The 22,540-nt window shown below is 38.9% G+C and overlaps 1 protein-coding gene across 4 annotated transcripts in view; it reads right to left on the bottom strand.

Moving 5' to 3' along the window:
- ARHGEF7 (Rho guanine nucleotide exchange factor 7) overlaps positions 1 to 22,540 on the bottom strand; it is a 118,589-nt gene that overhangs the window by 54,988 nt on the left and 41,061 nt on the right. For 3 of the 4 annotated variants that reach the window (XM_005516598.3, XM_014250956.2, XM_014250966.2), the window contains exons 3-6: positions 16,963 to 17,047; positions 12,191 to 12,321; positions 9,585 to 9,786; positions 115 to 203 (exon numbers count right to left, since the gene is read on the bottom strand). In XM_005516598.3, coding sequence (XP_005516655.2) covers positions 115 to 203; positions 9,585 to 9,786; positions 12,191 to 12,321; positions 16,963 to 17,047 — 507 coding nt within the window. Of the gene's footprint in view, positions 1 to 114; positions 204 to 9,584; positions 9,787 to 12,190; positions 12,322 to 16,962; positions 17,048 to 19,189; positions 19,252 to 22,540 lie in introns of those variants that run through there. The other variant, XM_014250960.2, reaches the window with a different exon arrangement.

Raw genomic sequence — 22,540 nt, 5'->3', positions numbered from 1 at the left:
CTAGTTTTGTACTTCCTGGCAAGACTGCCTTTATTTTGTGCAGATAAGAGCATTTAGTAAAATGACATTCTACCATATATTAAAGCTCCCATGGAGGAAAAAATGATCACTTACCACATTGTAATAGCTTTTGTTAATTGCAGATGTATCAAAGCCTTTAGGTGGACTCTTCAGTGTACCTGATTTGGGGGAGACTGGTTTTTCTGAAATATAAGATGTCTTGGGGTCAATGGGGTGCAATTTCACAGCTCAACACTAGAGGTCAAACAAACTGCTTTAAAATATATATCAAGATACAGTGAAAATTGTGTTCCACTGTGAAACATACATAATTGTACTTGAAATTACTGGTAAAGAATCAATATGTTCACAATGAATGGAACTCTAGCCTCATCAAAGGCAAACAGAAAAACTCATATTCTTTTTCCTGGAACCAGAAATACAGTTAATAAAATTTGCTTTTCCAAATTTATTTTTCAAAAACAAGATGTTGCAATAGACTGCAATTAAAAAACAAAAAGTAGAAAAAAATCAGTAACAGGCATTTCTAAACCATATACGCACTTTCAAACAAAAGTAGTATAAAGTTTTAATATTGATTTAATGAACTCTGAAAGCAAGTGACCAACCAAAAGCTGAACACTCCAGAGGTGAGACATTACTCTCAGTCTCAAAACAGAGATTCAAAACACTATACTAGTGAAGTGACTTACCTTATGCCCAGAAAATTATCTTTTAAAACAAATTATCTTCTGCTATAAATGAAGTATAGACTAAAAATGTTTATGCACTGGACAACAGAGTTCTTCATAACAATAAATGCTTCCTGTAACCCATAGGGAATCTACCCCTCAGTAATGCATACTCTTCCTAGAAGGACAACATTAATCTTCAAGATCAAAACAACAGTCCTGAGAGCTACCCAAGTGCTGACCCATAACAGAGAGGCAGAGAAAACACACTCCTAAAGCCTTCCTTCCCACCACTACCACTCCTCTAAGTCAATCACGGAGAAGCAAACATGAGGAGAGAGAAAAACAAAAGCAACATGCTGGATGCTGCAGAAACAGCAAGTAAGATTTACAGCATCTCTTTTTGATCTCACACTTGACTGTGTACTCAACCGAGAATGCTTGTGAGACCGTGTTTATCAGGACATTTTGGTGTTTTGGTTTGTCTATTTTTGTATGTTTTTTAAATAATCAGGCCTGTCTATGCAAATGTCAGATAAGCATTTGAGTAATTTACATCCAAGCTATAAAACAGCAAATTGTCAACTGAACTGCCCCAAACAAAACCACAGAAGCATCACCAAAACACACCTACTGAAGGCTCTACCTTTACTTTAAAAGCAAGCTCCTGTTTCAAACACATTTTAATAAAGATACATGAATAATTTAACTCCAGTTTACCTGATACCTCAGGCTAAGTATAAATTATGCAAGTCTCAAACAGCTTTACAGGAGAAGCCCAGTCCGCCAAGCAAAGGGCCAGCTATGGAAAATTCCCATGGACAGCAGAGCTGACCAGGGAAGCATCATCATAAGCGGAACACTCCCTGTAGTACCAGCCTCTCCTGCTGAGCAATTTAGGCTCCCAGCTGCAGCCCATGGATAATTCCATCTCAAGCAAGCTGACTCCAGGTGCAGGTCATCTTTTCATCTCCAGTACCAGGACAGCCTGGCCAGAGGCTTTAGCTAACAGCCCATGAAGAGCAGCTCAGGCCCCATGGGCACACAAATGCAACTATCTTTAAGGGGATTTGCTCTGTATGTTACTAGAATGCCCCTCAAAGAAGCTAATCTAAAAATAAAATACAGTCTTAAAACTGCCAAACATGAGCAAAGGAAAAAAAAATTCTCCTTACCACATTCAGGGATGACAGTAAAACCCTTTTGGTTAATATCCTCTGCCTACCCACCCCACGTCAGATCTAAGCTGACACACAGCACAAAAACTATTCGACCCCGCAGTTATCCAGCTGGGAACACTGATGCTCTCAGCCACCAGCCCTGCAACACATTTGTGCTCTGCTATACAGCCAGGTAATTCCAAATGACAGGACTCCTCCCACCCCTTAGAATGAAGCTGTAAACTCAAGCAGATTTGCCATCAAACAGTGTGAAAGAATCTAAAATGATGTCATATGTATGGCTACTCATTTATATATTCCTCTAAAATGCTACTCTATATGGGACAATTAAAAATCTTTTCTTTGTACTGAATGATGAAAATGATATTCCCACAAACTTGATAATTTGCTTTCATTCTCTGTGGAAGCTCTTGGACTTATCCTACAATTTATAGTGACTTTCAGGTTCACTAAATATCTAAAGGTTTATTAATCATGCACCAAAAAGCATGAAAGGAAAAGCCAGAGTTATTTAAGGATAAAACTAAATACTTGCCACAGAATTTATCATAATACATATGTCTTGAAAGGAGGAAGAAAAGTTATTTAAGGATAAAGGTAAATACTTGTCACTGAATTTATCATAATACAAATGGCTGACCATTGTTAAGACAGCTGATCACAGAATTCTGGCTCTTTGTTACCTTAAAGGGTGCAAAAATACCTCTCTTCTCTTAAGCTGCTGAAGAAAGTGGGAGTTTTTTTGCTGAAACATAGTCATTTATATTGCCAGCTGTTTAGCTGATTCAGTTATCCATCAGAGACACATGTCCAAATCCAGATTTAAAGACAGGACAGAAAAGAGTCACACATTCATATCATTTTGCCTGAACAGTCATAATCAACATTTAGCTTTTAAAATGTAAAGGCCATTTCTATTGCAGAAACACAGAATCAGACACAGCAAATTAGTCCAGCTGTCTATCATGTCTGGTATTCTGCCTCCAAGCAGTGCCTTGCTTCATAAGGAGGAATAAGAAACAGCCTTGTTGCAATTAGCTTATTGCACAATGCATTACACAGAAGAAAATCCTGATCTTGCACATAAGAAATCACTTTCTTTGTTTATGCTAAGCATCATTTATTATTCTTGGTAATAGAACATCAGAGTATTTTGCAAACAGAGCATAATTCATTAAACATTTCAAGGAGGTACCACCCCCATTCAGCACACCACGTCTTTTAAAGTCCAAAGGTTTTAGAAACATTGGCAAAACCCTGGCACTTTGCCCACTCCAGAGAGGCTCTATTTCTCAAAGCCCTGGAAGAGAGTGACCTGAGCCAGACACCAGCTTTTCCCACACAGAAGATTTTTGCATCTCCCCACTTTTCTCCCAGCAACAATGCATACCCCTTATACTAACACAGAAAACACAATGAAAATGGCTCAGCTGTGGTCAAATCCAAAACTGGCAGGCATCTGCTCAGGTACAGGAAGAGATAGTATCCTGCTGATGACTGAAACCAAGAGCTGAGTTACCGCTGTCCATCTCTCTTGTGATCAAAGCATCTCATTCCACTGCCCTCAGCCACACCTGGTAACACACTGCCTAGAATTATTATTCTGTCTAAAAAAAGACAATTTACTCAATCCTTCCCAATAATTTGTTTCTTTCCATTTTAACTTACATGCCTTCAAATTACTTGACATTCCCACATTCTCTTCTGTCATATCTTCAGTTCATGCCATATTCATTTTCATGCAACACTCTACTTCGTGCTACTCCAGAGAGTATTTATTCCCTTCAGAACATACTTTACTAAAGCACTTTGACCCTACTGCTCCAAGAACACCCCTGCACGTTTCTGCAATTACTGTACTGTGGTGTGTAATCCAGATAAAATGATCCAATTTGGGCTACTTCATCCTATGTTAGGGGATGAAAGATGTGCCAACAAGACACCAAAAGCTATGTGGTCCCTATCAGTGAAGTGCTACAAGCAAGGTCCATATCACATGTTAAATCTGTTTTTTCTCTCTTGATTCTGCTGCACTTCTTCTGCACTTTTCTTCACTCCTGGATTTCTCAGTCCCTTCTGAGCTGAGCTCCTTTGGGATACTCCCTCACAGGGAGTCCCGCTTATCACACTCCTCTGGGTTAGAACAAAAACTCCTAAGCCTGTTAGGCTCTTGTTTCTCGTGTTTTTTAGGATGTTATTACAAAACTTGGCAGGCCTCTCTAGACTTTCTGCACAAGTTTAATTCGCTGCAACCTGGCTCATTTTTGTTCTGACGGTACAAAATGGCCCTGAACCACACGGCCACCTCATCTTTATATCTATTTTTACTGTATTAATTACAGACACATGTATTGTTTTTATATTTTAGCAAATAAGTTTACTATATCTACTGACGTAGCTAAAACTGTGACTAACTTTCAACCAATCACTTTTTGTGCTTCTAAAAACTGCAGAATTATGGAGAAGAAGGAAGGAGAGTTAAAAACCACACCTTTTTTTCTCTCCATCCTTACTCCATGTATTAAACCCTCTAAAATCTATATTTTTCACTTCAGTGGCATACTAAACATTCTACTACTTTCTACTTATTTTTTTTATAAATCCTGGTTTACCCAGGGATATTTGGAAGCCTGTCAGTGACAAATACGATAAATACCTTTTTGGAGAATAGGACAAACAGAGAAATGTTTCTCCATTTCTGGATTCCTACACTCCATCTTCCTAGACTAATCAGTGAGTCTTGTTACTATCAGGAGGGCAGAGCTAAACCCGTTCCCAGTTCTCAGGATGGCTCAGGCATTCTGCAGTGCTCCACTCTGAGACATACAGACACACCAACACTTCTGCCCCAACAGCATTCACTGCTCCCAACCTCTATTTCATTTATGTCTGTAGAGTTACACTTGACAAGAGAACACAATACTCCTCTGAGTGTACATGGTTGAGGAGAGAAAAACTAATATTCTTCGTGGGGTTTTAGTTATTTTTCCCTTTTTTTTTTTTTTTTCCCAAAGCCAAGTGTGATTTCTCCTTCCCTCACACACCACAGGATGGAAAGAGCTGACACTCTACTCCTCCACTATATTCTAACCTTTCCCCCACATAAATTTTGCTTCTTTAATATCCCACCAGAAGAAACACTATCACTGTAATTTGCACTGGGCCTGATACTAACAACTGTCGAGAAAGCGTAACAGAGGCTAGGGCAGTAACGATACATTAATTTCTGCAAAGAACTAGAATAAAGTTTGTGACTTATCAAATATAGTTTTTACAAAGCTATATTCCCTCCTGTGTAATCTCATGACATTTATAGGGATTATGCTTGGATAAAATTCAGTAACTGACCATGTGATTTTTTTTAAAAAACGGATTAACGTCTGGCAGCAGCTAAGCAAGTGCATCCCATTCTGGCTAACCACTCTTCACTGCAAGGGAGCCCTCAAAACTAGGTCTCCAAATCTCCCTAAGTACCGTGTGAGACAGAAGCAGCACTGTAAGAGACAAGACTCCACCTACACCTTTCACCCCTTCCTGTCCCATTTTATGTAAGCAAAAACAACCTCAAAAAGGCCACACTGTCAAGTATCTTAACAAGTTTTCACATTATTTTTTACCCTCTGTCACATGTAACAGTAGAGCGGGATAAAAACAAAATTCTTTCATTTCAGAGTACTTCCTGACTAGTAATCAAAGAACATTTAAAAGCGCAAGATGTTAAGGGGTTCAAAAATGGAAATGAAAACAAAGGCACAGGGGGAGGGAGAGAGAAATGGACCATTTTTTTTTAAGCTCACAGTGAAGATACATACCTGAATAGAAAAATACTGTGGTTTTTTTATATTTACATGTTTGATTATAACTATCACAACTTTAAACAAATCCTCTTTTTCCCCTTGGGTCAGGGAGGCGACAGAATAAATATACACTCAAAAGCAAAACAAAACCCAATTGGTTATCCATCTCAACCAAATTTATTTTCCCCCAAAATAGCCATTGTCCAGGGTAAGAAAATGAAATGCTGTGCTTTGCTCAATAACCTCAGTATGTGTCCTATAACCATTCGTAGCTCACCTCACGCATGTATCAGCACTGTGTGCTAACTCAAATCACTCAGGCACAGCTAAACAAACAAGTTACAACCAGGGCACAACCATTGTGAGATACCTTATCATGTCATATGCTCTGCTGGTGTAATTTATGTAATGCAGCTTACTTTTCTTCTAAACTCTTTAAGAAATCAATGTGGGTAAAGGCTGTTTTGTTGCCATGTATCTCTTTCTTCCCTTCCTTGAATCAGAGCTACCATAAAAGCTAAGATTACATAACTACAGTTTTCTTACACTTGAGGATTTTAATTTAGAACAAAAATCCATCTAATGCCTATGAAGTTTGTGAGAATTAAAACAAAAACACACATGCATAAATAACTTCACTCATTTCTTCTTTTACTCAATTTGCAAGAGTCAGTTTACAGCAGACTGAGAGGATTTAAATAATGAAACTCAGGAACTAACTTAATCATGTCCTGGGAGCTCTTCATATAATGCATCATCCTATACAGAATTTCTAGCTATTCACAGTATTTTCAGCTACATTTCAGAGAAGAAAGAAGTGCAAAGTCATACTGCCAGTGCTAGAACATTTTACAAAGTATTCGGAAAACATAGAGATGTTCATGATGAACATTTTTTTCCACAGAGACTTTAATCAAGGGCATGTATTTCAACAAACTTACCTGGATTTTTTTTTTTAATATATATCTATTGTAACATCGACAGAAAGCATATTTTGAATTTGAGCTAGCAAGGCTGCAAGTTCTCCTAAATAGTTTTAAAATACATAAGGCAAAAAAGAGCACTTTTGTATTTCAACCTCATGTTTAAGGCATAAAGGCACTTAAAACACTTCTGAATAAAGAAAATCCTGATGCATATATAGTTACTAGGAAGTCAAGAAAAGTGGACAGCATAAGATTATCAACTCAAGGAATACCAACACTCCTAATGAAGATGAACCAAGAAGGGACACAGGAAGGCAACAGAAATTACATATAGCCTAGATGAAGCTTCCCATGAACACCCACCTATTCAAACAACTTTAGAGCTTTGTAACAAACAGCATTACATCCTTGTTTCAACAAGGACAGCAGAAAAAAAAAGTCCAGCAGCAAGACACAGTGGCAATGCACTAGATACAGAAGGGAGGAGAATTCCAGAAAAGCCCTCTCTCTAGGATCTTCAACAATACCCATAAAGCAAAACTCAGCTGAGAATAGAAATATTCATAATAAGTTTCATGGAAGCAACCAATAAAATAAAAAACAGTGCAGAAAAATTGTAACAATGGACTTCAAGTAAGAAGATTTGAGTAAACATAAAAAAAGAAGTCCCAGTAGTAACAACATAAGCAGAAAAGGCTAGTATGAATGGTAATTCTTTTAAAAATTAGCAGCATGTCAAAGAAAGAACAGAAAAAGTGGATGCAAACCGACATGGAGTAAATATCACAAATATATACACTGACCACAAACACACAAAAAGAAGCAAAAGTAAGCAAGAGAAGTCAGGTCACCACTTAAAATACAACTAACATGGTCATGAGGGTAGTAGCAACAAGGCATTCCACAGCATGCATGCATACATGAAGGGGTAAAGCTAATCTCTAACTCCACAGTTACTAACACACTAAGAAGCTCTTGGCATGTCATGCTTCCTTCTACCACCCCGCATCCTCCTCATAAAAAAGTCAATTTCAGACAACTCAAACATATACCTACAAATGCACAAAAGCAGGTTAAAATTACTATTTTGATAAATTACACAGTACCTGTTGTGCTGAATTGATAGTAAGAGAACTAGCTATATCCATATCTGAAACCAGAGAGGACAAGTGAAGTTCCATAAAGTACTGGAAAAAGCCAAACACAGTAATTTTAAAATGGAGGAGGAAAACAGAGAAAGCTAGTGAGCTACAGCTCAGTCATTTCAACTCTGTAATACTCAGTGAGCTTCCTGAGAAAAGCATGGGCACAAACAGAATAAACTTCCATAGAAGAAACTGAACATAGGAGACAGCAGTCCAAGAATGCAAGAAGCCTTGCAGAAGCCAGAAGGGATAAACTGTTGTGGCAAAGAGAATACACCTATAAAGTGGAAGGAAAAGTACTTGGGAGAAAATTCTCCTGAGGGCAAGAAGTGAAAATAAAAAGCCCCAGGGATCAGACAGGGTTGCAAACAGTCACAAGTATCAGACTGCACTTGGTACTAACCTTGGCACTACAGCTCATCTCTTCCTACTTAGAAGGGTTACTTCACCCAAGCGCAGTATTCTTAATAAAACAATAATCACTTAATTCCAGTTACTGGCAACTTCTGGTTCTTGCATGTTCACTGTTAAAGCATTTCTGTTCTGGAGTTTAATTGCCCACACAGGTTCCAGGAGTTGGAAGATGTCAAAACTGATGAAATCCAAACAAAATCTCTGCAGCAATGACTTAAATGAGTACAAATGAGACAAGACAGTCATAGTGGCTGGTGCTACATCACGACAAACCAAAAACAGGCTTCAAGAAGTGTTTCTCAGGATAAACTGCATCTGAGAGATCTCTAAAGAACATTAAAGCCAAGACTTATGTTGTGATTATGTCTGAGAGAAGCTGGTTGAAAAGGACAATAAAGCTGCAGATCTAAGGCTAGTATTTTGCAGCAACAGACTGGAGATATTAAATCAAGGAAGAAAATAAGAGGATGCGACTGAAGGAGAAAAGATAAGGTTAAAAATGGACTTTTTCTCTCACAACCTCACTGCAATCAGGCATCTGAATAGCTGCCTCATAATGGGGGGAAGCCATGCCAAAGACTTCAGCTTGGCCCCAAAAGATGTGTGTTTTCACTGGAGCTGTAACAAAGGAAACAGTGGTAAAGCCTTCCAGAGACCCTGGGTAATTTTATCCTACCAGGCTTATCTCTAATCTCTGAAAATAAACCAAGACAAGGAAAGACATGGGGTAAAAAAAAAAGGAAATAAAGGAGACAAAGAAATTATGTCACCCACAGCAATGTCCGAGTGGATTAAAAAGGAATGTTAGTTCTGATATTCAGATGACATTTACAGAAGGCACTTTGACTGTATAAAACTCCAGCAGAAGGATGAAGCCTGTATGAAAAAATGCTGAAAGCACATGAACAAGGAAAAAAAAAAAGAAAAATCAAAAATATATTATCTTTCAAAAGTAGATTTTGATAGAATTGGGTTTCTTTCCTGCAGTTGTTTACTTCTAAGTAATGAAACTTGTTGAGTAAATTTTGATTGGTTTGGGGGTTTTTTCTTGTACTTTTTTTTTTTGGTTTTTGTAGGAAATCTCTCACTATTTAAACCTAAAGCACCAATTAAAAGTCTGTCAGCATCTGAGTCAAAATCACCTATTCTAGGAATTCAGGAAGGAAGTGAGAGCAGCCCAAATGTGACAAACAAGCAAACAGAATGGGGAGTTTTCTGCACACCTACTGCTAATTCAGAAGCCACTCTATACAGTGAACTGGGGTGGGGAAGTGCAAGTTCCTGAGCATTAATCATTGCTGTGAATGACTTTCAGTAAATAAAATCAAGCTTAAACAAAAAGCATTAGAAGTTTTAATGAATCAACCAACCATCAACCTATTCCCAAAGCAAGAATTTCTGCAAATATGCTCTCCCCTTCAAGACTCACCATTTGATTTAATTTCTCGTACGTAGTTACTTGGAAACCACCCTGTTTTTCCATTTAAAGTTCCTTCCCACCAGCCTCCTTCTTCCACTCTTGTAACATGAATAATATCACCTTTTGAAAAAGAAAGTTCATCTTCATTTGTCTGTTGAAAATTAAATTTGGCTCTCACCACCAACTGATGGTTGCCGTTATCTGTCATGTCCTGGTAAGAGAAAACAAAGAATGAAATGATTATTAGAGATTTAAGCAATATTTCCATGAGCAAAACAGAAATGTCCATAAAACGGACTTTCCTCCACACACAACAGTCCCCACACATTTTTACTCCAAAGCCTTTATAAGGAGTGATTTGGCATTTCCAGTATTTTCGTCATTTTTCATCTATAGATTTTTATCAGCCATGGAAGTATATATTTTACTTATTACAGCCGCTTCAAATCAGAAGGGGTTAACAGAGCTGAAATGAGAATAGTTATTGCTCTCACAAAAAAAAAAAAAAAATACATTTTCTATAGCAAGCATAAATTGAAACTGCCTTTGACAACTACAAAGAAACAAAGGCTTTACATTAGAGTTTTTTTCCCTAAATTTCTCTGTGATGCAAGGAGAGAGAAATTGAGTTGGGTTTGATTTAATTTTGGTTATATCAAGAGTTTGAAGCTGAAAACTTTTTCCTTTTCTTTTTTCCTGTAACAGATCAGGTTGGTGGCTTCCACAGTTGAAGGTCTAAGTCTCCATGGTCTGCCAATGAAGGAGTGTTCTTACACAAAACCTACAAAAGAGTTATGCAACTTACCTTGAATAAGTACTCCAAAATCATTTCTCTCAAGGTTCGCAAAGCTGGAAGCCTGCAGCAGTCAGACTTGCAGCTGTCCATATACACTATGTATGCATGCTCATCCCCTACCATGGATGTGAAGGCAGATTAACACTCTGTCCTAATATCTGAATGTTCTCTTAGAAGTAAATAGTAAGTCTTTTGAATTAATGATTTGCAAATTCAGCATTTTGTCCTTGAATGTCAGTTTTGGGTATCTGCACCATTCAAAAATTTCATGAGAGTTTGGGCAAACCTTTATGCTAAAAAAGTGCAATACTTGGACAACTTTAAAAACACTGTGCTGGAATTGAGAGAATGCACTACAAATCATGTTTGTCTCTACCATAACTAAGGATCAATACCTGTAAAGCTAAATAAGTAGCTTAGTGATAAAATGACTGTGTAAGCAGTCCTAGTCAGCTATCCATGTGGAAGAATTTCATCTACATGTTGCCTATACAGTTGAGGTGATGAAAAGACTGCATGCTGTCATGAGGATCTTACAACATGTCAGTTTAATTCATAACCCCAGCGATCATGCTATTGTATCACAACTCAATATGACTTCCATCAGAGTTAGCAGCTGAGAAACTACAGGAAAATGAGGACAAACAACTTGGAAAACATGCAGAAAGCCCCAAGACAGGGTAAGTCCCAGTGCTGACAATTAGATTGGCACATTTTCATACAAGTGCCTCTGCCTTAGTCCTCTGCTTGCACATTAAGTACTTTGATCCTCTCTGCTCAAAAAGAGAAAATGTTTTGGAAGCCACAAAATAAGCAGAAACATTGCACAGTGAAATCAACTATAAACCCAATGCTCTGCTAGTATGGCTTTCCAGCAGGAAATTAGCACAAACTTGGTGAGAACAGTTCCAAACAGATCATCTATACCAACAAAACCAAACTAGGAATTTTCTGGGTTTGGCCACTAGCTCTTTTTCCCTCCTTCTTGCGCTTCTCTGCTCTAACTTTGCACAGAGCAACTCAGATGACCAAAGTGACAGAAATACTGAAAACTCTGATTACTCCAGTGATCCAGCTAGTCCCACCAACTGCTGCTTCTGCAAAACTGAGTGGGCTGTGAACAGCAGAACAGAAGCTGGAATTAGTGGACTAGGGCAAAAACTTGCACAGGCTCTGCTACCAGAGAAAACACATTACACCACACCTAAGAAAGCCACAGATAAAGCAGCTTTCGTTAGGAATCTGAACCCTCCTAACAAACCTTCAATTGAATAAAACTATGTTTTATCACAGTTTCCATGAGGTCTGCAACCCTGGTTTCAGCTGTACTATAAAACAATGGCCCATATGACTCAGTTACCCAAAGGCAAGTTGAAGGATCAACCTTGAAATATAACAGAAAACAGAAACTGCCACTACTGCCAACATTAGAACTATCACCTTCACAGAGGTTTGAACAACCTTCAATCATCACCCCTAAACTCAAGAGAGAAAATGAGATTTCTGCCTTTGGAAAAACAAGTCCTTCGACTGAAAAGAAAAACATAAATCCAGGAAGATACTGTCTATGCAGATAACATGGAGCACTAAACGAGGAAAAAATAGTTTGAAGTTCACAAAAAGCTGCATGCATTTTGAAACGTCATATGACAAGCTGCAAAAATAAACTCACAGGCTAAAAATATAGAACTGAAAGAGAGGAAACAGTTACTTTGCTACACTATAATTTACTTACAAAACTCATTTTAAAAAAAAAGGGGAAAAGAAAGGGGTAAAAATAATATCACACCACAGCTTGTTTCATTCTTTCAGAACTTACCAAACTCCGATACTGTCCCTGAAAGAGTTTTGAAGTTCTACTGTGTGAAGACTGGGATCCCAGAGAATCAAAGGATTTTATCCGATGAGATGAGGGACGTGCACATACAGAGTCACTGCCCAGCCCTATGTCTGTAGGAGGGTGGAAAAATAAAGAAAATATTAGAATTTTAAAAACCTGCATCTGTAACTTCTGCTTACCTCTGTAAAATTCACATGTCTAAAGCAGATTTGATGTATCTGCAGTTATTCAGTAATTCAAGATTTAAAAAATGATAGCAATAAATAATCTAAAATCCTGAGACATCAACAATTTCTCCCCCACACAGACAAGAAAACAACTTGGACTGCTTAGAGAGAGAAGGGTTAGAGTTGTTCTCTATTCCTACTCACTACTAGTCTATTTAAAGGTAATTAACCAGCATCATTTTAGCTAGTAGCCAAGAATTTTGAATGCATAAAACTTGCTTGAAGTGAAGCCAGCCACATCTGTTTCTTAGCTCTTCCTACAGCCCCCCATCTCCTTCTCAATTAAAACATTCCTTCCACTGTCTTTTTTCCTACATTCCTTTGCCTCATCCCATTATTTTGCCAATTAAGCTATTTTTTCTTCTTTGGAGGGAGGACTAGGAATAGAAGAAAGGAAAATGCTGCTTCTCAAGTAAACAACACCCTCCCAAAACATTTCCTCGCTACTGTTTGTCTCTCCTGAGAGGCAGACCCACGTGATACGTTCACCTGAAGGGCTGTGTGCCATCAGGGGCTGCTGGGGTCCCTTGTGGGCTGTGAGGCACTGAGGGAGAAGCAGGACAGGGCTCATCTCACCATCCCAGCTAGGAGTGGGGCAGCTGGGGGCACCAGGGCAGCCCCAGCCCTGGACACTGGGCTGGCACCTCCCCAGGATGGGATGCTGGCAGCCAACAAGGGGGATGTGTCCTGTGGCTTAGGAGCCACAGCCAGCCAGGAGCTGCACCAAAAGCAGCTCCCAAGAGCCAGGTTCAGTGCTGGCTGCAGCCTCCCACAGCCCTGCTGGGAGCCTCTCCCCATGTTACAGGGGCACAGGGGTTGCTCCTGGCTGCACCAGTGTTGCCCATTCTCACAGCCAAAGCCCCAGGAGCAGGCAGCTCCCAGGCCCCCTGCACAGGGCAGCGGGCAAACACTGCTCCTTCACATGAGCATGGCAAGTAATTTCTTTTTCTCATGTTTTCCACATACAAGGAAACTACACAGTGAGCATCAGAGCTTAAGAAGCCCTGAAAGCAATACAGTATTTTCTGTTCCAAACCCAGATGTTTTCACCAGACTGCACAAGACTCCCAACTGCTCTCCTGGCTTTTAATCCCTGTTACTCTTTCCTAGTAGTTTGCTTTTCTTCCATATTGAGGTAAGCATACAACTGTAGTCTCATAATAGTTACTTTCAGACTGAAGTACACCATGATTATGCAAATCCAAATTATTTTTTGTCCAAAGGAAATAACATATATGTCGTTCTAATTAGGAATGGCGAAAAGAACGACACAGACTCTCAAGGGAGTCAGAACAGGAGAATTCCCTAGTTTATTGCTTTTTGCTTGTCTTATATACTAGTCCATGGAAAAGTACAGAAAGGAAACTCTTATTGGTTAGTTAACTGCTACATCACCATCATTGGTCAGTGGTGTACACCACCTCCTGACTTTCTCCTGCAAGGAAAACAAGAGGACAGACAAACAGCACCTGGCATGGCTGTTTTCTGTTTCTGAGGATTGTTTTGATTTCTCCTTAAAACTTCTCAGGCTACTTTCTCAGGCTGGACTGAACTCCGCGGCCTGCAATAACCACAGGCACTCTGGTTCAGATTTAGCATCCATACATATATAATATGATATAATATACAGGGTTCAGATCCATGTACATCAGTGGATAAGGTATATTTCCTGTTCCACAACAAACCTGAAGAGACAACTCAATTCATCTGAACTGGCAAGTCTTTAAACTTCAGCACAGCGTCCAACAGCAGAAGAGATGCAGGAGGAGGGAAAGGGATTAAGAACAAACAGCAGTGTTGACAAAGGATGATCCAAGTCTGCAGAGACTGAAAGGAAAACATCTTCCCCATTGCATCTTTTTAAATGACTCATTGATAGCCTTCAAGTACCACCGTCCTTCAAAAAAACCCCATAAATCTACACTCCCTAGTCAAGCAGTGCAATACTAGAACTATACATATTAAGTTGAGTATTTTGTATCCATAGCATCCTCACACATTGAAGTAATAAAAGACATCACACTTCGTGAAACTGCTTTCCTAAAAGCATTTAAAGGCTGCAGTATTAAGAGAAACACTGTGATTATAGTCCATTACAAAAAGGTCATATATGACAAGTTTTCACAGGCTACCAGGAAAGAAGTGGGATTGGATTATACCCTTAGTTTGTAAATCATTACTATATGGATAACGCTAATGCTTCCAGAAACCTTTAAGCTGCCATAACCATCATTACCTAACAGAGTATAAGGATTAAAAGTAACCTGAAACATCTCCATATCCAGCTTGCTATGTTTCCTAAGTGCAGTCAAGTTCGAGGACTGACAGCCATCTAATTCAGAATTCTACCTTGATACATCCTGCTTAGAACAACAGAACCAGGTTGACTTATGACAGTGTGTTGCAGCTTCTGGTCAGCTCTAAAACACTACCTAAAATCTAAGTGTGGAATGATTCCTGAAATATTCTAATTTCACAACAGCAGAGGTAATACACCAATACAAGAGCATCTTTTTAGGCTTGAATTAGAAACTGCATATATCTGAGGTGAAAACAAAATTATTACAAACAAACTACATGCAAATTTAAGTATTTTCACCATTAATATCTGAATACTTTCAAATCAATCTGAAATGTTGATACATTTAAAAAGCTTTCAAACCCCATGTAACCATTAAGTTTCTATTAAAATACCTAATAAACAAGTTCAATGAATTTCTCCATGGTATTACCATTATCATAATGATATTGCCATTATCAAAAAAAAAAATCAACTCTGCTCCTAAAAACTCAAGAATCTTGAATGGCAACAATGTGCATGTTTAATAAATATTAATTTGGTAGTTTCCTCACAAACGTCATTCTTCCATCCTTTTAAAGATTTACAGTATTTGTAAAACGCTGTCTTCCTCATACCACTATCTCAACTTTCCTATACCAGTTCCTCTCCCTTCATCTGTCTACAAACAGCAACTGCTTCCTTGATCCCACCACTCCAGAGATTAATACTTTGATGGAGTGAAAACCCACAAAAGTCTTTCATCAGTAACCATGTCCATTACTCACATTCCTCATATTGTAGGAAGGCCTATCTCAGAAGAACCTGTGTATGCCTGAAATTCTTGCAGATCCACATGAGGATCTGAAAGCCATCTTCCAATACTAGAGCAGAAACAGATAGTCTAAAATGCCTGCTACACAATTGCCCAGTTAATGAAAATTGTTTGGAAGAACAAGAAAGTTTATGCTTGCTCCTTGGAATGAGACAACACCACAGTTTGCATGTGGCTATGATTTTCAGTTTCCACACCACCACCACATGCCCCCAGTTGTGAAAGGGAATCAGCCCAGGTTCCTTCTAACCAGTTGTGGCTTTTTGAAGTGGGCATTAATCCACAGACATCTGGACAAAACAGCCACACACACTCCTCCACATTAATGGCATCAAAGGCAGCAGTGGCCTGTGTACAGCAGTTTTAAATATGTACTGCACTGGTTTGCATTTGCACTTACACTTGAGATGAGAGGCAGTATCTTTATCTGGTCTAAACAGCTTCAAAGGACTTAGTGGTATTACTCCATGCCCATTCATTAAAACTAGATTTGGTTGCAAAACTTAATTTTAAGGGGTGCTTTCTAATGCAAGGAAAAAAGTAAGCCACCAAAAACACAAAATCTCTCTGGAAACAGACCAGAGAAGTATTATGAATGTGACAAGATACTTATCTCATTGGTATTAAATGAAGTAATTCTTCTGCATCACTGATTTTCTATCACCTTCCTTTTCTTCCTCACACAAAAACTGACACATTATGGTTCAATTTTAGACTCTCTCTCAGACTCTGACCTGATGATCAGTACTGAAACTTGCTGCTGATGGTGGAATAGGAAGAAACCCAAGGGGCCAATGTTAACATTTCCTGACTGTCCCAGGGTTCAGTTAGCATAATTTAGCACAGCCTCAGCCTACAACGATGGATGGACAACTCTCACCTGTCTGTTATTTCTACAGCTCTCTCCCCTCCCACCAAAGAGCTTGAGGTGAGTGGACATTGACTTCTAGCTGCTAAATGAATTAAATAGCAGCTTAAGGGGTCAAAGACATTTGATATCCTTTTGTTATTGGCAAGAAAAGATAACACTGGGAAATGTAGGCTGGGGAGGGCAAAAATGCTGCCAAGCTGTTCAAGTAGGAGAATGACAGAATGGAGCAAAAGTCAACTTTAGTATTTCAAACTTGGAGAACAAAAAATAAAAACAACCTAAAAAATGGGCCCTTTTTCTACATTGCTTGCCAACTTAAAGGTTTAACCTTAGCTCTACCACAAAGCTTCCTTCTGCAGAAGACATGACTAGAGAACCCAGAGCCACTGCAAAGTTCGAAAAACATGACTTCAACAAAAGTTTTTTAAAAATGCTGCATATGTTCACCTCATCATGGGTACAGCACAGGTATAAATATACACCAATGCAAGGTGAAAGTAGCAGTAAGCCAGCACAAGACAGAGCAGTCAGTCTACTTACCTGCAGTCACCTTATTTAAAGCCACAAGAGAGCTAAGAACTTTGCTGAAATTCTGTCCCTGATACAGGTCATTTGCATCAAAAGTCTGAAAAAAAACCCAAAAAACATTAGTTAAGTCTTAGAAACAAGCCTTTAAGGTTGTACGTACAAACAACAACTGCAGAAGCTATTGCATGATCAAGGTATCAGTCTTTTAGTGTCTGTTATGAACCAATAAAATTGGGGGGGAGGGGGGGGGGTCTCTCCTTAAAAAAAAAACAGTAAAAAAACCCAACAAACTGTGACACTTTTAATGGAAAGATAATATAGCAACTGCTGCATTTGAAAAAAAAATTAACAGAGAAAGTAAAAACATCAAGTATCATTTAAGTTACAAGAAAGTTGAATAAAACAAGTATCAGAAGTTTTCCTAAGGCATTTTGGCCAAAAAAAAGTTACTGGGTACCATTACTCTTAGCATAATCTTTTTCTGTAGCAGTGCACAGGCATTGTACCTGATTTTTCATAATGTACTCTGAAACTAACTACAAATACTTTAACAAGTACTAAAACCTACATGCTATCTCCTTACAAGACAGAGAGGAAAGCAGCATTACTGAACATTAATGAATTTTAAAAACAATTAAATTCCTGGATAGGTTAGATCAAGGATGAGGTTTGTGAAGGGGGCTGATGAAAGGAGAGGTTTCTTTTATTTTTATTTTTTAACTGTGGTAAGGCAATCCAAACCTTGAACTATCTTGCAGAAAACACTGCAGCAACTCTCAAGCACTGGGTGATGACATTAAACATCTGGAGTTTTTTGGGGAAAAGAGGACTTTTTAAAAAAAGGAAAAAACCCCACAAACCCATAATTGCCTGAGGTAATGGAAACACTCATCCAAAGTCTCATGAAAATAGCTCTTGCAATAGATTCTGCATAGGTTGAAAGGACTCACAGTACTCCTTTGTGCAAGACTAGAAAGCTGACAATAAAAGACAGCTGCTACAGCTCTTCCAACTGATTTAAGAAACAAAAAGAGATTCAGTTTTTTGCAATGTAGCAGTTTTTATCTAAAAAGTCAACAAAAACCTGTTCACTTTCCTGATAACAGACCCATCCCACAGACACTATCAGAAAGTCCTTACCCCAGACAACAGCCTTCACAGGCAGGAGAGGAAAAACTCATAATCCCAGGAGAGAAGCGAGAAAGGAACAAAGAAAGGCTAGTTTAACCCAAGAGAAGCGAAAATGTTAACAAAAGCTATGAAAGTAACCACAGAAGGGGCTGCCAGGCCAGTTCTGACTGGTGACGCAATATCACAGGAAAGGTAGAACAGATTTAGGAAACATTTAATGACCATGTTAGTCAGTAAAAAAAAAAACAAACAAATCTCGCAATGCGTCCACAATATTTGAGATACCTGCAATCATTAACATGCTCATTTCTCCCCCCCCAGACTGAGGATCATCTCGGGTCCCAGAAAGCAGCAGCTCTAGCTGGGCTGTACAGGTGCCAACATCCCTCAAGCTCGAGTAGCATTTACACAGCTCAGAAAAGCAATGCAACACAACACACAAAGCATCAAGCAGTCAGAATCACACACTAGCATACTCCAAGCAGTTGTTGCTCACATAAATTAAGTCAAATAACTGTTTCAACAAGTTTCCCTGGACTACAGGTAATTTAAAAAGACATCTCTTAGTTATTTGAACCTGTAAGGAGAGGCACCAGGGAATTGCCTAGATGTGAATTTTGTAAGGCTTTTCCTCAAACACAAGGAATATTAAAAGACTATATACACAAAAAAAGGCAGTAAGGAAATAAAAAATAATCTGATTTAACAAAAAGACATGATAGATTTTATTAACAGCACAATTTAAAAAGTCAAAACCAGGCTGGAGATCAGCTTAACCACTGCTGAAAGTGAAGAAAAAAATTAAGCTTCTATGGAACAAGAATGTCTTAAAAGTGTGAAATTTCCATTGTGACTACACGCTTATTGTGGTAGTTTTTAAATAAGTAATCTTGACGTGTGAACAGAATCACAAAAGTCTAGCCCTGATCCTAAAAAAATTAAATACACAGATAGGTGCTTAAGCAGAAACCAGAACTGGATCAGAAAAGGACAACATGGGAGAAAGAGAAAGACTAAGAAAGGGAACATTTAAAAAAAGGTTAAAAATTATAGCTTAAACTTACAAAAACTTAAAAACAACCCAACCCTAAATCCATTTTAAGCTCACCTTCATTCTGGATTCTGATAGAGCCAAGAGCTCTTCAAAGTCAGGCTAACTTGAGAACAAAAGGTTGAGAGGAAGCCTCATTTCCTGCTACGCTCAGACTATAGGGGATACCAAGAACAATTTGATTGGATCATCCCAACACGTATAGTCCATAAAAAACCCGTATCCAGGACATGCATCCAGTCTGCTCCACAGGAAACAACACAATGGGAGGATGCAAGAAACATTTGCTTCCTTGTGATTTTACATGAAGCAATTCTGACAGGAAGCCACCCTCAGCAGCTCATGGCCAGTATGTTCAGCAGCAGCCTACAATACAGGGGGAGAGGGACATAACACCCTCCAGAGGGATTTTCTCCTAACACAGCAAATGTTTAAGAAATAACTCACCTAGAGACATGAAAGGTGAGGGAAATAACATCAGCGTTCTAAAGTTTTGAGGCTAATTCTTGATTATAAAACCCTTATCTCAAAAAAAATTTAACAGAACCAAACCAAAAAGCCAAGAAATAAGCAACCCACAATAAAAACCACCAAAAACCAAAAGCCCCCACCAAAACAAAACGACAACCAAGCAAAAAACTCCCCTGTCAAACACTTACACCCTTCTTTCATCTTAGCAGAGGTTTGCTCATTTCACAATATAACTGAAAATTTTAACAGAGTAAGAGCATCAAGTAGCCAGAGAAAACAGTGTACTCCAGGTTTTCAAGAGAAGTCTGTCTGACTTGCATGTGGCCTGAATTCTTCATTCTGGTAATTTTGGACAAGTCAGCTGTAGAACTAACACTCAAAATTTATCTTGATGTTAAAAAGAGTAACTTTTCATTCAGCGACACTGGATGACCAACAATCCCCCTCCACCATACAGCACTCCCAATTCTTCAATTGCAAAAATCAAAGCTGAATTATGAGATCCAAATATCAAGCAAACCTAGTTTTATAACACAATATATTACCAAATAATAAGGCCTGCATGCTGTATTACCTTCTGTAATACTGGCATAACCCACTTTCCTTATCCCAGCAGAAGCACAACATGAATTCAAATTTGCACATCTTTACAGCTTTTTAAGCCTAAAAATGCAAACATTTGCATTTTTACATACAGAAAGGTATTACTTTGCAAATATTAAGATATATCTTTTGAACAGTATGCAGCAGGTATATATAGACATTAAAAAGGGCTTTTTGGAAAAAAATATTTCCAATATGCCCCCAGCTTCCAGGAAAACAAAATTTATAACTCTACAGAGACTCTACCTGTGATGAAATTCACCCCCTTGTTCATTCAATCCTTACCTTCCACCAAGAGTCAGATTAAACATTAGGAAGAATACAAGAATAAAACCGTCATAAATCAGATCAGATGAGGACCCAGCTAAGCCAAATCTTTTGAACAAGCTCTTTAACCAACACACCTTTGTTTTTAAATACCACAGAATTACCCACATGCACATATGTCCTACATAAGCATTAGGATGAGAGTAGGAGAATGGGGTGATGCTCAGAGTGGTGCTGTTTGTCTTCCCAAGTCACCACTAGGAGTGGTGCAGCCTGGCTTTCCTGGAGATAGCTGAACATCCATCCACCTGCTCATGGGAAGTGATGGATTCACTCCTCGTTCTGCCTTGCTGGCATGCACAGCTTCAGCTGTACCCATTACACTCCCTTTCTCTCAGCTGGGGAGTTTTCTCTCATTTTTGCCTCTCTGAGTCTGACCCCCACCCCAGCAGGGAAGAGTGAGAGTGCGGCTGCCTGGGGCTGGACGGGGTTGAAGCACAACAATATCCCAGATGGATACTGTGTTCTGAAGGCAGACCAGATCAGGCTAACAGTGGTCTATAAACAACACTGTATAAACAACACTCAGGAGCACTCTGGCACTTTTGGTCACCCGCTGCCAAGGCCTGCCAATTGCCTACCCTCACCCACAGATCCTGGCTTCCCTTTCCACACACCACACTAATTCCAAACACACGAGCCTGGCTTCCCACAACTACATGTGCGTTCTCTGTCCCCAGATCTAAACTGGCTACACACTTTATTGACAACAATGTTATAACCTCTTCCAGGTCATTAATGAAACGTTACATAATGTGGTGGATTAGAAATGGCAGCAAAACCCCTACAGCAAGATATGCACTGGATGGTCATTCTGCATTTGGAATTATAATGAAGTTTATTAATAAAGATAGTTTTTAAACTCACTTCATGAGAGCCATTTTAATTTTTCCATTACTGACATTTCTTCAACACCAAACAAAATGCATTAGAGATTCATTTCATCCACATAGTGGCTGTTCAACTACCACATCCACCCTCTGATTTCAAACAAGACTAAAATCTGCATGGACCTGCTTAAACTCCATAACATTGAAAATTCCCTGAATGTATTATAAGGGATATTTTAAGTTATCTAAACCACTAACTCTCAGTGAATAGACTTCTGTTCAGTGTTTCTCATGTAATAGCAATAAGGAAATAAAATTAACATAACAATGCTTATCCCTGCATTATCCCTCCTATCCCTGCAACAACCAGTACCTAATGAAAGGAAAAAACGCTACCAGAGAACCTGATGAAAGAAAAAGGAAATGAGAAAATAAAGCTGAAAATATACCTGGTGAGAGCAGACTACAGCATGCAGTAAGCCTGCAGTAAGATTCTTTTCTTCAAATCAGTCAATTTTAAGGCCTCATGTAACCTTCATACCATTTTATTTCCCCCTTCTAGATCTTAAAGTCAGAATTCAGTTACAGAGGAAGTATTTTTAAAATAAAGGTACATCACCTGATAAAGCAAGGTGTACAACTGGAGACAGGAAAATAAAAATACAAAACGGGGGTAGTTCAGTCAAGCTTTCTTCCAACACACATTTTCTTCAAATGTCTTCTGTGAGCCTTAACTTGCTTGTATCCTTAGACCAGCAGAGCATCAATAAGGTTGTATCTTAACAGTCACAGAAAGTTCATATACCGGTTAAAACAGAGTAAAATAGAAACGTCTTCCCTTGCTAAACTACTGCCTTGGCTATACACAGGTACAGTATTCCCAGTGAGTACTGACACTTAAATCATCTGACAAAAATAGGGGACAGCTGTCCTTACAGTACTGCATCATCCACTGCAGCAGCTGTGGAGCTGACTTAGGAGCAGCCCAGGCATCTGTGCAGCACAGATACGGCGGCTGCTGCTAACCTCACCAGCCAGCCCCAAAATAAGCTGTAACCCCTGGGCTGTGTGTACTAAACCAGCAGGACACTTTCCAGCTCTGTTTTGCAGCCTCGGGGCCCCCTGTGCAAAAGATGACGAGAACATCGGCTCTCTCACCCGGAGGAAATGAAAGGGC

This window comes from Pseudopodoces humilis, chromosome 2, assembly GCF_049639895.1.
Source record: "Pseudopodoces humilis isolate 2021_Gansu_Grassland_sample_001 chromosome 2, ASM4963989v1, whole genome shotgun sequence".
Lineage (NCBI taxonomy): Eukaryota > Metazoa > Chordata > Aves > Passeriformes > Paridae > Pseudopodoces > Pseudopodoces humilis.
The sequence above is the reverse complement of the archived record's forward strand: the minus strand, read 5'-3'. Positions and strand labels throughout refer to the sequence as shown.